General features: G+C 38.4%; 2 protein-coding genes and 1 long non-coding RNA gene across 3 annotated transcripts in view; 2 read left to right on the top strand and 1 right to left on the bottom strand.

Annotated features, from left to right (window-relative positions):
* Positions 1–152: 152 nt before the first annotated feature.
* On the top strand, positions 153–6910 carry LOC123981952 (Golgi phosphoprotein 3-like). The gene is made up of 5 exons (XM_046067233.1): positions 153–561; positions 1107–1238; positions 1521–1635; positions 2042–2202; positions 4629–6910. The coding sequence occupies exons 1-5, from the start codon at positions 352–354 to the stop codon at positions 4890–4892; spliced, it is 882 nt and encodes a 293-aa protein (XP_045923189.1). The 5' UTR covers positions 153–351; the 3' UTR covers positions 4893–6910.
* Positions 6911–7651: 741 nt separating this feature from the next.
* On the bottom strand, positions 7652–8564 carry LOC123982021. Its single transcript, XR_006827882.1, has 2 exons — positions 8458–8564; positions 7652–8336 (listed from the first exon to the last, which is right to left on the bottom strand). It is a non-coding gene; the product is annotated as an uncharacterized LOC123982021 (long non-coding RNA).
* A 3783-nt stretch (positions 8565–12347) lies between these two features.
* Positions 12348–14363, top strand: part of pstpip2 (proline-serine-threonine phosphatase interacting protein 2) — a 14200-nt gene continuing 12184 nt past the window's right edge. The window contains exons 1-2 of the mRNA XM_046066806.1: positions 12348–12464; positions 13347–13447. Coding sequence (XP_045922762.1) covers positions 12432–12464; positions 13347–13447 — 134 coding nt within the window. The 5' untranslated portion in view covers positions 12348–12431. The remainder of the gene's footprint in view (positions 12465–13346; positions 13448–14363) is intronic.

Here is a 14363-nt window from a genome sequence, read left to right on the forward strand (position 1 = left end):
GTAAATAAAACAGTAAAAGTGTGTGTTTTTAATCAATAAAATAAAAAATAAAGTAAATAAAAGTATGTGCATAAAAATAAACATTTAAAATAAATAAATAAATAAAACAGTAATCGTATGTGTGCTCACGTCACATCCGACGTCACTGCTGCCGCCACCATGTTGGATCAGGAAGTGAGCAGAGTCGGAGCAGGAATCCCGAGCCGAGTTTAACGTCAACGGTCGTTTTTATTCGATCGGTCCACCGTTTCACCGTTCTCACCTTTAACATCCAGGTTTCATGCTGCGTGGCCTTTTGGCTGGTCGAGGTCGGCGCTTCTCTTCGGATTTGATCGTTTTGCAGTACCAGCTATGGCATCTCTAACGCAGAGAACCTCGGGCCTCGTCCAGCGGAGGACCGAGGCCACTCGCAGCGCCGCCGTCGACAAGGAGAGGGAGTCCGGCGGGGAGGAGGACGAGGCGCGCCGCGGGGAGGAGGAGGACGACGACAAGGGGGACTCGAAGGAAACCAGGCTCACACTGATGGAGGAAGTGTTGCTCCTGGGCCTCAAGGATCGAGAGGTGTGAGCTGTTTTTAATCCGTCCACTAACGTTAAGACAGACAGCTAGTTAACTTAAACGCTAACATTAACTGTTAGCTAACATAATGTTTACGTTACGTCACCAACCGTGTCTGCAAACGTCAACAGCGTTAACTTCGTATATGTAATCAGTTCGTTAACGTTAATGTTTCACATCACAGTCGGACGTTTCTTGGTTTAAATGATGAATGTTTTAACTCGTTAGCAAATGTAACGTTATGTCAAGTAGCTTCCAGGTCACAAATGCGCCGTGCCAATATTGTATCGCTGCATTTTGTTGTTGCTCGTAAGCGAAACTATTTGCTGAACGGATGCAGGTATCAAACGTTAATTGGCCGATATACTTTCTAGATAACTCTCATAGCTTGCGTTACCTGGCCAGTTTTTTCACAACTTGGCCAGCAGCGACGCCAATCCTTCTCAACCTGGAAGTACGGCAGCTCAGATGGCACATCCTCCTACCAACACGTCAGCTAAAGTTAACAAGCGCTGCACCTTGGCTGAATTGTGTTATTCTCCTCCCAGGGCTACACGTCTTTCTGGAACGATTGTATTTCTTCTGGTCTTCGCGGGTGTATGCTGGTCGAGCTGGCCCTCAGAGGGAGGCTACAGCTGGAGGCCTGCGGGGTGAGGAGGAAAAGCCTGCTCTCAAGAAAGGTGAGAACTACGATTACGTGCTCAGAGCCTGTGTTCCGTGTACCCTATTCAAATGTTCTTAAACGATGCAAGACTCCTTTTCATTTTGTTTCTGTGAGCAGAAGGGTTGCATTTCTTCTGTAGGGAGCTTTCGCAGTTAGTCTTGCCAAGAAATGTTTCCCTTTACTGGGCTTCTTGCTATATGCTGTATCAGAGCGTGACTAGTGATTCCTGATCACACAGGATGTGAGACGGACGTGAATGGTCATCCTAGTTCAAATATGTGTTCTTTTGTTTGCCCAGGTGATATGCAAGTCAGACGCCCCGACGGGAGATGTGCTACTGGATGAGGCCTTGAAGCACATAAAAGAAACCCAGCCTCCGGAGACTGTCCAGAGTTGGATAGAGTTGCTTAGTGGTGAGATAAGCCCTTTCAGAGTTTGCTAACCAAACCTTGCGGTAATCTACTCATTGTTTCACCTGTTGGACATGTGGGTGATATGTATGTAGGTATTTTAACTTTGATAGCTTATGCTGTTTTTGCTCTTGTATAATATCAGTATAGTATCCTATCAACAACATATGTTGCAGTTAACACTAGCTGACAAATAAATATTCATTGATAATATCATAATGTATGGGTATTATCATTAATAACATTAAAACAAAATTTAAAACACGCTGGAAAGAGCAGTTACCCAACATGAGCTGATCAAAACTTTCTCAACATGAGCCACTTCAGACATTTAAAGTGTTTAAAATGACACTGACCCTGTAATAGTTTGTGTTTAATGTCCTAAAATGGATCTTATGTTGCCCTGTAGGAGAGACTTGGAATCCCCTGAAGCTGCACTACCAGCTGAGAAATGTTAGAGAACGTCTGGCAAAAAACCTGGTAGAGAAAGGTGTCCTCACAACAGAGAAACAGAACTTCCTGCTTTTTGACATGACCACACATCCGCTCACCAACAGTACCATTAAACAGGTAGGGTGTGGGGATGTTCAGTGATTCTGTGTTGTGCAAGTCAAAGGTGATTAAGCTTAACTGGTAACACCATTTTTATTGCTCAAATTAGTGTTGCTGGAGACTCTTGATTGAGAAGTAAAAATGTTACGATACTAGCAGTATTATATGCGTGCACTAGATTTATAACATCTTTGTGAAACGGAATGCAGCACAACAATCATTTTATCTCGTTTATCTTGTATTGATAGTCACGGGAAGCCTAAATGAGCATATATACCTGCTCTGCAAAGGACATGTCCTGGTCTCCTGCCTGAGAAAAAAATCTGATATTTTTTGGATTCATGATAGAACCCCATGTCTTTGGATTATCCTGCCACAACATCAATAGTTCTTCATCTGCGTCAGTCTTGCTTTCATACAGCAAACTGTATCTGCATTAAGCAGTAATGTCACTGTTCTATCAGACAGTACGCAGACACAACAACACACACACAAGAGCCACAGACTATAAACATCAACCCGCCTTTCTGTGAATGACTCCTCCTTATTTAAATTACAAACATGGACACAGATTGTACTGCACCTTCGCTTGTTGAAGGAGGCACCAAACAAACATTCACTGGGGAAAAGTGCACTGCTAAAATCAGTTTGCAGGCCAGATAGCGAACGAGCCAGCCACCTGCAGCACATTGAATATCATATAAACTTACCTGCAGATACCACTTCAGTCTGTTTAGATGCTGGAGTGGTCCATATCTTCACTTCCACTGCTAACAACGCAATGAGTACTTGTAAGCTACAGCGCAACTTTGTTTACATTGTCCCTTGTTTCCCTGCCGGAGGTCAGACACCAACACACCCCTTCAGCTGCTGACAGAGAAAGGAATATTTTGGATATTTCTAGAAATATTAATAATTGTAATAACTATTGGCATTAGAATTAGCAATGTCTCCAACATTATTTTGGGCTGCAAAAACAAGACTCATGTTGCACTCCTACATGTCTCTTTTAAAGGTCCAGTGTATAGGCTTTAGTGGCATCTAGCAGTGAGGCTGCAGATTGCAATCAACTGAATACCACTTGACTCACTTTCCCCTTCCAAGTATTTAGGAGAGCTTTCAGTGGCCGAGAAAAACGCCAAAGGCCCTCTCTACAGCCAGTCTTTGGTTTGTCTGTCCTGGACTACTGTAGAAACCTGGTAATAAAAATATGGCTGCCTCCATGTAAGAGGACCCGCTCTGTCAGTAGATATAAATGGCTCATTCTTATGTAATGAAAAAAACAATTCTTATTTTCAGGTGATTATACAATAATGAAAACTAGAGCCCGACCGATATGGGGTTTTGGGGGCCGATATTTTGATTTTAAGAATGATTTGGATAGTAGACCCTTTACTTTATAAACTACAATTAGAACAGGCTGATTTTGAAAGCAGCACTCTTTAATTCTAATCAAAGCTACGTAAAACCATTTAACCACCATCGGTGGTCTATGATACAGTGAGCTGCTGTTGAATGTGTCTAATACAACATGACCCTCTACAACAAGGACCTGCAACTTTGAGATTTAATTTAACTAACGTTATAACTACAACCAGAGCCGTTAGAATACACCAGAAACAATAGTTTAACGGCTCATTAATGTTGGCGCTCCTCCACTGATAAACACGGCATTAGCTTTGTGGCAAATTTAGCAACGGGCAGCGTGAGCCGCTGTAACGTTACGTGATTTTAGAGAATATTTAGAAGTGATGAACTAGGGACAAATGTGGACCATTCGCTAGAACTGCCACACTGTTTCAGAATAAATGTACAGTTATATCTGTCCAGCAGCTTCCAACACCCAGCTACCGTAACATTAACCTGCTGTGAGCTGGTAGGAAGCAGGGAGATGGCAGTGAAAAATGGGAGGGTTAGCAAGTCATGAATGTTGAGAGCAGGCTATATGAGTTCAACTCAATTCTGTAGGTGGAGAAGAAGTGTGAGGACATTACAATGGTTATTGCCCTGTCAAATGTGCTTATTCTTTTCTTGCCGAGATTTAGGCTGAGAGGATCGATGCCACTCTTATTTCTGTTCTTTAAACGTGAAGCTACAGCCAGGAGACTGTGAGCTTAGGTTGGCGTGAAAACAGACATCTTCAAAACTGAAGTATACAAATGACAAGTGAGATATAACGTGTTAAGTAGTGAGTTTTTTATATCTGACATTTTTACCTTCAGGCAGTGGTAGGCAAGTTGTTTCCTCCAGCTTCTAGTCTTTATGCCAAGCTTTTGGCTGTAGCTTCATATTTAATAGGCAGACATGAGATTGTGAACAAGTGTTTCTCTAATTGCTCCTCTAATGTTGTTTCGATTCTAGTTCTTTCACCTATTTGAATGTACGTAAAGCATGTGATGTATATCATAGCTATAAAACACATATGTTAATGTTTTTGCCCACAGCGCCTCGTGAAGAAGGTCCAGGACTCCGTTTTGGAGAAGTGGGTCAACGATCCCCACCGCATGGACAAGCGGGTTCTGGCCCTCATCCTTTTGGCCCACTCATCCGACGTGCTTGAGAATGCCTTCGCCCCACTCCAAGACGACCAGTACGACCTAGGCATGAAGCGAGTCCACACTCTGCTAGAGCTGGAGCCGGAGAAGGAGAGCGCAAAGCCCAACGTCAATGAACTTATGTGGGCTGTTGTGGCCGCATTTACTAAATGAAAACACCCGATTGGTTGGACTGGAAGATCTGGTTACGCTTTCTTATTTAATTGATTGAAGGACTTCACCTAATGAGACAGACTTCACTTTAAATGAGACAATCTATTTTGGTTTGGGAGCCTGTTTGTACATCTATTCCGGATGACATTTTGGTGGTAGTCCATATTAACCCAGTGCAGTCTGATTGGTGGTGGGCTTCACCAAGTAACATTTGATGGGTTGGAAACTTCTCTAAATGAAAAATGACTGGCTCCTTTCACACAGTGAGGTAAAGTATCTGGAGGCTGGATATACTTGTAAACATCGACACTACAAACAGATGGGCTTCTGTTAATGTTAGATGACATCAAAGAACAAAGTAGGTGGCATCAGTAGTCATGGTGAATATGAAGATTTTGACTGGGGCCAAGTTTCCCTTCTGCGCTAAGGAAATGTCATCTCTCCGTCACGACAAGGTGTGGCCAGTATCAAATCCTGGTCTCATCTCTATACTCATCCGAAACGCTAATGCAAGGAGAAAGGATAGCAAATCAGACTGCTGTTGATGCTCTTTGCACTCACGCAGGTCTCCTCCTTCCACCTTTTCATTCCCCCTTCTGTTGGGAGTACATACTTAGGGTTACTGTTAGAATAGACTACCTGAATGTTTAACTGATTCACTCCCTCTTCTCATTAAATTCCCTCCTTTCTTCCTCATTGCATTTTGAGTAAGGAACGAGAGAACATAAATAAACACTTGACTTCAGTTGCTGCATCAATAGGTGTAAGCCGGATAATTTGGCCCTTACAGTCCCTGACCTAAATGAAGAATTAAAGCTTGAGTCTAGCAAAACTCTTTATCTTTTTAGTTTGCTGTTTTTGTAATGGTTCCATTCTGAATTTACAGAATGAGACTAGTCTTCCATTTCTATTTATGTTGCTAATCGATGCTTTGAGTAGCCTGCCATTTATCAACTATTTTGCACAGTCAATAGCCCTGTAGATAAGATTGTACTTATAGAGACTTTAATTGGTTTGAGTAACACACTTGTGAAGGTGAGATGGAAAATGATGAACCTTAGGAACCATGGTTTAAAAATAAAAAGATTTCACTTATTTTGTCTACAGATATTGATCTTTATCTAATACTTTAAAACCATTCCTCTGGACGTATTTTAAAAAAAAAAAAAAAAAAAGCTTCTGTTCATATTATTTCATAAGTGAGTCTGAGTAAGTAAGAAATATGCAGTACGAACAAACAGCGAGCAAGTCTGTTCTGATTTGGATCGCTGTGAACAGCTTACACTAGATTTACAATGTGATCATTAGCGGTTGCTTATATAAATGGGCTGGGAATTGTTAGCCAAATGGGCTAGTTTCAGTTAAGGTTTAACAACTTTTTTCAGTATGTCCTGTGGACTCGCTAGTTACCAACAGAAGTGAGGCCATGTGTTTTGAATTTAGGCGAACTGACCCTTTTAAGTTTCCCTCTTGCAATATAATGAATCTCTGTTTGTACGTCACATCATAATTATTAGATGTTATTTCTATCTGATAGGCTCATGTATGCATGTTGTTATTTTTCATACATGCAGATGATGGGAAGGTTACTTGGGCCCCAGACAAAACATATGTTAAAGACTGCAACAACATGCTTATGTGCAGATCGGGGAAAACTTATGTTTAAATATAAAATCATGACTGTAAACATCTTTCTGGTCTGATGAGTGTGATCATTGTATGAAGTTAAATCACCTGTTGTTTCATGGCATACTTAAAAGGTTTTTTTTTTCTACCAACAAAATGACAATAGGTTGAGATCCGTTTACAGCAAAGAGACCATGCATGCTATAGGTGGAGGGCCGGGGTACTTGTGGATGTAGCTACAGAGAAAAGCTTGTATGTAATTATTAGTCATTTTATGTGTATGATCTAATTGAATTCAATGAAAGGGATCTTCTCTCCTATCCTCTGTAATTCTGTATGCTTTTGTATTACCACACAAAATAAAGTAAGGATCCTTTAAGTGCCTGAATTTAGCACTGTTTTGCTGTTGTCGTTTTTATGCCATATATACAGTACATTTACTTGTGGATTTATTTCATCTTTAATTTTGTTTTCACCCATTCAACTTGTCAAATAGTCCCATCAATGTATCATACAAACTTGCTACTTTCTTCTGAAATGAGGATTTGCTGCTTTTTATGTCACTGTAAACTGAGTATGTTTGGGTATTGGATGGGAAATTGTGAAGGCTATTTGTCACTATTTTCTGTCATTTTATATCAGTTGGAACGATTAATTGGATCAACAGATTAAAGGAATAGTTTTTGGGAAATACGCCTGTTCGCTTTCTTACGAAGAGTTAGATGAGTATCTGTACAGTAAATATGAAGCTACAAACAGTAGCTTGTTAGCTTAGCTTAGCAAAAAGACAGGAAATAGAGCGAAGCTAGCTGTTTCCTACCAAGTAAAAATCCACCTATCAGCGCTTCTAAAGTTTGCCTATTAACATGTTATAACCCGTTTGTTTATTCTGTAAACAAGTAGCTGTATCCCCCTGTTTCCAGTCTTTTTGCTAAGCTAACTAACAGCTATTTAACATACACCCAAAAGAGTGGTATCTTCACATCAAACTCTCTGCAAGAAAGCAAATAAGTATATTTTCCCAAAATATCAAACTATTCATTTAACTGGCATGTCACTGATTGGTAATGGCAGTTTACATTCATCATCACAGCCACTAGGCCTATAGTACACATGGCCAGAGACTAGACTGATAAAATATGCACATTTTATTATCAACTCATAACTTCCCCATTAGAATTCTCAGCAAGAAAGCAGATAAGTATATTTTCCCAACCCTTAACTTCCCCATTAGAAAGACTTATTTGAAGAGTAGATAAGTAAGTAGTAAGTAAGTCTTCAATTCTCCTGTTTACATAAATGTGACAGGCTTACAGAGTTTAACATGCATACTTCTCCATATATGCCTATAGTAGTTTTTACAGAATACATGTGACAATCAACATCTTTTAGCAGATAACTTCCGTTCAGATGTTCCACTTTGCTTCCAGTCACCCGTGAATCGGTCTGGGTCAACAGCATCCCACACAGTTGGCTTCCTCGGCAGGACTCCAGTCTTGAATTTGACAGCAGTCCACTGACAGTCCACATCCAACATCTCCATCAGGGTGTTACCACGAGCCCACATCCCACTTGAGAACCACAGTTTTCCCACCAGTGACGAGTCCGTATCTAAGACTCTCCGGCTTTGGCTCTGAATGTCATCCAGTTTTGCTAAAATCCAATTCCTGTTTTTGCACTTTGACGTCACATCTCACTTGATATTAGTGACAGTCTTGTAGTTCTTGATCAGCATTTTCAGCAGTTTGTATCTCCAGTAAAGTTTGTCTCCAACCTGACGTAGCTCACGAGCGCAGTAATCAACAGCGGCAGCATGATCTGACGGCAAAAGATCAGGTAAGACAGGTTGAGTATCCATGATCAAATAGGCTACACATTTAAACTGATTAAGCTTAATTAAACTCAAGTTAAGTTCAATCAAACCTCCTTAGATACTCACCAAGGCCAGCCATTTTCACAATGGTTGCTTCAGGAAAAGAGAAGAAAGCTTTAAAAGTTCAGTTCTTTCTCTTGGTGCTTATAAAGCTCTGTCGTTGTGGCTTGACAAGAAGAAACAGGTTGAACTATTGATAGCAGAGGCGCTTAAATACCGCCGGGTGACGTGTTATGGCCCAGTGAATCCCCATAAGCTATTGCCAAGTTCCTCCCACTCTTAGGTTCACTTCTCTGTTCACAATATTGTTATGGACTCCTTTTATGGTAGCCTATTACATAAAACATGTATCTATCTTTGTGGAACTTTGTTGAACACAACACATATCTGTAGCCTATTGCTTGTGTCAGACAGTTGGTGTTTGTAATTTTAGTTTTAATCAACATAAACATGCTGATGTGTGCCGATCAAGTGATCGTAAAGGGGCTTCATTCTCATATAAAGAGACTGATTTAGAAATTACAATTAATAAATCATGATCACGTGATATGACAATATGAGAAGATGAATTAAACTCATACATACACTAAAAACGGATAAGGTATTGAATGAGGTCACAAGTGCCTTTGTATAAAAAGTAAATTCAGTTGCAGTGTGTCATGTTGCAAGATTTAATCTTGACAGACCACGTCGTTCAATAGATAGAGACTGAATCTGAAGAACTCACATTTCCCTCCCTCACTTTATCCCTCCATAAAGATTTATAACTTTTTTCAGAGTAAGGTTTGAATGCACAACAACAGTTCACAGAGGCATCAGTGGCTGGTGTTGTGTCCTAATGGGAGGATCTTGATAAGATATTCAGACACAGTGGTTGTTTTTCTTAATGTAGAGGACATTTAGTCATAACACTAATGTCACAATTGCATAAACAGGAACACTGAATATTTAAAATCATGCCGCCGCCACGGGATCTGATCTGAAGTGTTTATTTTACATCAAAACATTTGTAATTTTACAACACAGTGTTGTATAACGAAATGCAAGCTGTAGTTCCCTTTATGCTACTCCTTCAAACAATATATATATATATATATATATATATATATATATACAGTAAATGGTCGTTAATAAGTCATAAAAATAAAAACTAAGTAGAGTACCAAGGATGAATAAATGAGTCTCACAGCCTGAGGAAAAAAGCTGTTCTCAAGTCTGGTGGTATGGCAGCAGGCAACATCATTGCTCTTTGGGCAACAATATCAAAGCAGACAACTTTCATTGACTGCATTCATTTAACACAAGGACCCATTTCATTCAACCAACACTCCCTCTAATTAAATTACACACACCAGGGTGGTGACCTAGATACACCATAAACTGACAAAATGATTTGTAATGTAGAACCCAAGAAACACAGTCTATGTGCTGTCCATTTCATTCAAACTCCTATGATACTCCCTCAGAATGGGAAATGCATAAAGTTTCAACACTCTGCTAAGTACGGGCGTTGTGGACATGTTAAGGCTTGCATGTGTCTTTTTGCACAAACAGGGAAGTTCTGGGGAAATGACAGCTGTCGGGTGATCTGAACACTGCTGGCTGTTTTCAGGAAACGCAAGTTCATTGAGTATAAGCAAAGTGTGACAATGACAGAAAGATGATGGCGATTACAGAAAGCTGTGAAAGGCACTTTATCACGATGAAGAAAAAGGAACCAACAGGAATTTGTTGTGAAGAAAAATGGCCCTTGTAATTGCTATTTTATTATATATCACATTGTTAGATAGGTATCACTGATGAATTGTACTGTTGTGTCCTTTACTTTAGTGAGGTGCTTTATTCCCGTGGTTCCCAACCTAAGGGTCACAAGATAAATCTAAGGAGTTGTGATGTGATTAATAATGCAGGAAAAAATAAAAAAGTTCTGGTAGAAACTCTAGTCTTTGCTGTTTTTGTGAGACACTGGATAATTCTTTGACCAGTGTTTTTCTTTAATGTAGCAAATAAGCTTATAACACTATTTTTTAAAATATATCTTAAAAAGAGAATAATAACTATTGTCTGTCAAATAAATGCAGTGGAGTAAAAGTATGAAGTACTCAGAAGTATCGCACTTAAGCACAGTAGAGTTTATCTACAGTTTATCTTTTATTGCCACATCCTGGAGGTAGTACAAACAAAGAGAGAGAGAAGATGTTTTCAATGTAAATGTATTATGAACATGCTTATCAGAGTCACTGTACATACACTATGTTTAGTCATGTGATTTTGAGTCGTTGTTGTTGTTGTGGTGAAACTGTACTGTGTTGTGCAAGATGTGAGACAAAATGAAACAAATGACCTCATGTCTTTTCCACTCACTGGAAATGGTGCATGGAACAAGAAGGTGTGTGCACCTTTAGAAGAAAGGACAACAAATTACAAAACAATCTATAACAATGTTTTATACTTAACAGGCTAGGTTACTCCTAATGAGAGTGGGTATCTTGTCTGTAAATACTTTACATAGGTTCCTTTAGGTATATAAATACTGAGGAAGCTGTAGACTGCAACAGCCATAAATAAGCCACAGACAATATATGTTTCACCAGGAATTATATTTGTGTGGTCAAAATTTAAACATAATAGGCTGGTGATATAAACCATGGAACTAAGGTGCCTTCTTAATCTCAGAAGATTTAAGAGCCAGATATCTTAAATGGATCAAACTGGAGCTGGAACAATTAATTGATTAACAAAAGATTTATTAGCTATACCAAACAAAACAATACCAAACATTCTGTGGTTCCAGCTTCTCCAGTGGGAGCTTTTGCTGCTTTCTCTGTTGAATAAACTCAATGTCGTTTGGGCTTTGGATTGTTGGTTGGAAAAAACAAGCAATGTGAAGACCTTGGGCATCACCAAAACCGTGATGGGCAATTTTCACTTTTTTCTAACAATTAATAGACCAATAATAAGGTGATTAATCAATTAACTGAGGAAATAAGTAGCAGATTAATTGTGATTGAAAATAGTAATTAGTTTTGACCACAGAATGAACGTCTTTTTTATACATTCATCCGCAGCAGTATACTTTCATTGATAAATTAACAAAAAAGAGCAAGTTCACTACAAAATGTTTTGAGTTTGTTATATATTTAATCTAAATACTATAAGAAGAGTTCTGGCAAACTGAGCTCCAATGATTTCAGCATCCCTTGAGTTAAATAGACAAGTGGCATCCGTATTATAAATTGCACACTCAAAGCCCATTCTTATATATAATAAAATATATAATAAAAAATAAAACAATATTCCACATTACTTTATATTATTGTTATATATAAACCTGATTGCCGATCTGTAAACCATGGATATACCTCCATCAGTCACCAGATGGCAGCACATTCAACCGCAAAATGAGATCTATCTATCTATCTATCTGTCTAATCCTCTGTTCAACAATTCTGCAGAAGAAAATTAATTAGGAGGGAGCGTAAAGTTTGGGTTTTATATTAGTCCTTTTAATTTTATGTATATAGAATTTGCAGAAAATTATAGTTGAAAACATTGACTGACATTCTTATCAACTTAATTGTTTTCAAAGTAAATTAACATATCTCTGCATGGCCACAGCATGGCCATTTGAACCGTTTTACTAGATAAAATATGAATAATAGATGATGATGATACTACTACTACTAATAATAATAATAATAATAATTATAAGGCTAATTATAAATATTTTGTATATATATATATATATATATTATGCATAATTTAACCTCTTTCAAGTTATTGTTAATATTAATACAATATTTGTCTGAAATCGATAGATTCAAGTCACCAGAAGTAGATGGATACAAAGTGCACGTGCAGGCAATCCTGACGTCAGGAGTGACAGACACACGACGAGCTTTTTTGATTGTCATCACTGCGCATGCGTTAATTTGACCGGCGGAGTGTATCTCCCGCTGGCTTTACTAAACGGAAATAGTCGCTTTCAGTCCGCCAGCAGGCCTGTTGAGACGCTGCCTTCCTGTCCTTTTCAAACAGTTATGAAAAACCTCCATTTCAAGGATTTCTTCTGGGTGAGTTTCTAGTGTTATGTTTTGAGATGATTTATCCATTCATTTTATTATATTATACTTTTTAAAACACGTTTGTTCAAATAAAGTAAGGCTGAAGTAAATCTTGGAGTACTGATGCAATTATGTGTAAAGTTAAGTGGCAATTTATTATTGTAGTTGGTTTAGATGGAGTACATTTTAATCTACTCTACTTTGCAAAGTATCCTGTTACTATTTATTGTCAGATAAATGTAGCAGAGTAAAAGTACAATGTTTACCCCTGACATGTAGTGAAGTAGAAGTATAAAGTAGCATAAAATGGAAATACTCAAGTAAAGTTCAAGTTCCTCAAATTAAGATAAGTACAGTGCTGAAGTAAAAGTACTTAGTTATGTTCCACCACTGGCTTTATGATAAGTTAATTTTCCTATAGAGTTGTGTATCATTAAACTAGCAATAAGATCACATGGCGTTGGCTCTTTTTAGAGATACAAAGTCGCTGATTTATCTATATGGTTAGGATGATTATAGGCTGTGGTGTAGGCTTACCTAAATTATGGAGAAGTACATTTCAAAACATCAATTTACACTCTGTGTCAAATATCTTAATGTTAAAATGTTTATTTATGTCTGTGTGTGTAGCATTATCTTGGGAACCTCCTTGTATGAATTTAGAGTTCAACAAGTTTAGACAGATTGTCTTACTGTAAAGGACTGGGTATTAGTCAGAGAAGTGATAGTAGAAGGAGTGGTATGGTAGCAGCTAAATCTCTAAGGTCTGTCTGTTAGGTGTCTATTTTGTCTATTAGTATTTGCATATACAAACATATAAACTGGGCATATAATATAAACAAATAATTTATAAAACCAAAAAGAATGAAATATTTTCAATCTTACTGACAGAACTCTGACCTGACGTGCACTGGCGGCTATGATGCAATCATCCAGTATCTCAACGATGGCAAGAGGACATGCAAGGAGGTGGAGGAGTTCATGAAAGCCAGGTAAAGCTATGATAAATTAATGTAATGATACAAAATATTTGTATTATTAGTTCTGCTCTTGCTCAGGTAGGCAAGACTGTATGCTAGCTTTAAATAACCGGCCAGCTGTTCTAGTCGGTGTACAATCTGTACTAGTTGTTATCATGGCAGCGTTATAGATAATATATAGGCACAATAGGCTACAGAGACAAACACAGTGTAGCAAAACCATAAGACCTGGTAGTTCTTTCTGCTTTTATAGTAGTCAGAATCACAATTAACTTTTTTGTGTAGCAGTGAATAATATGTTTTAATAGCAAATACAGTTAATTGTATTTCCAAGGTTTGAAAGAGTCAGTGGACAAGAGACAAAAGATTCAGATGAAGAGAGTGAGAAAAGGAAAAGGAGAAACATGAACTGTGGACTTTGTGGAGTTATTGTGGGAGGTTGTGGAAGGTTCATTAGTGAAAGTCTAGTCATAAGAGCATTTTGAGTGTAGGTGGACTGTTAAAGACAGCACTAAAATAGGATTAAACATCTGAGTGCAGACTCATTCACCAGAAATCATAAAGTACACTTTAGTGGTAATAAGAGGAGGAGCAACAAGGGTTGTAGTGTTAAATGCTGCTATAATGCTGTAAACCTGTAATGACCGTAATAAATGCCATAAAGACTTCACCCAAATTTTAAAAAGGTCAAATGTTTACACATCAAAAGAAGTATTGCTTACAAATGTTAAAGTCCAATGTGATTGGAATTTGAAATGAAATGTATAGTAATTGTAATATTCTGATCTGGACAAGTTTTCCTACTTGAAAATCAAACCTGCAGGTTAACCAGCATTCATTCCTGCACACCACTGCATCACGGTAGACCAGCGGAAATTAATTCTTCTGAGAGGAGGAACAGAAAAGGTGACAGTACAGTAGCTCCAAG

This window comes from Micropterus dolomieu, linkage group LG13 (assembly GCF_021292245.1).
Source record: "Micropterus dolomieu isolate WLL.071019.BEF.003 ecotype Adirondacks linkage group LG13, ASM2129224v1, whole genome shotgun sequence".
NCBI lineage: Eukaryota > Metazoa > Chordata > Actinopteri > Centrarchiformes > Centrarchidae > Micropterus > Micropterus dolomieu.

Bases quoted from the DNA above. Each gene is read 5' to 3' on its own strand.
- LOC123981952 (XM_046067233.1), top strand. From the start codon at position 352: ATGGCATCTCTAACGCAGAGAACCTCGGGCCTCGTCCAGCGGAGGACC. The intron at 562-1,106 runs GTGTGAGCTGTT...TTCTCCTCCCAG, and splicing joins TGGGCCTCAAGGATCGAGAG to GGCTACACGTCTTTCTGGAA. The intron at 1,239-1,520 runs GTGAGAACTACG...TTGTTTGCCCAG, and splicing joins AAAGCCTGCTCTCAAGAAAG to GTGATATGCAAGTCAGACGC.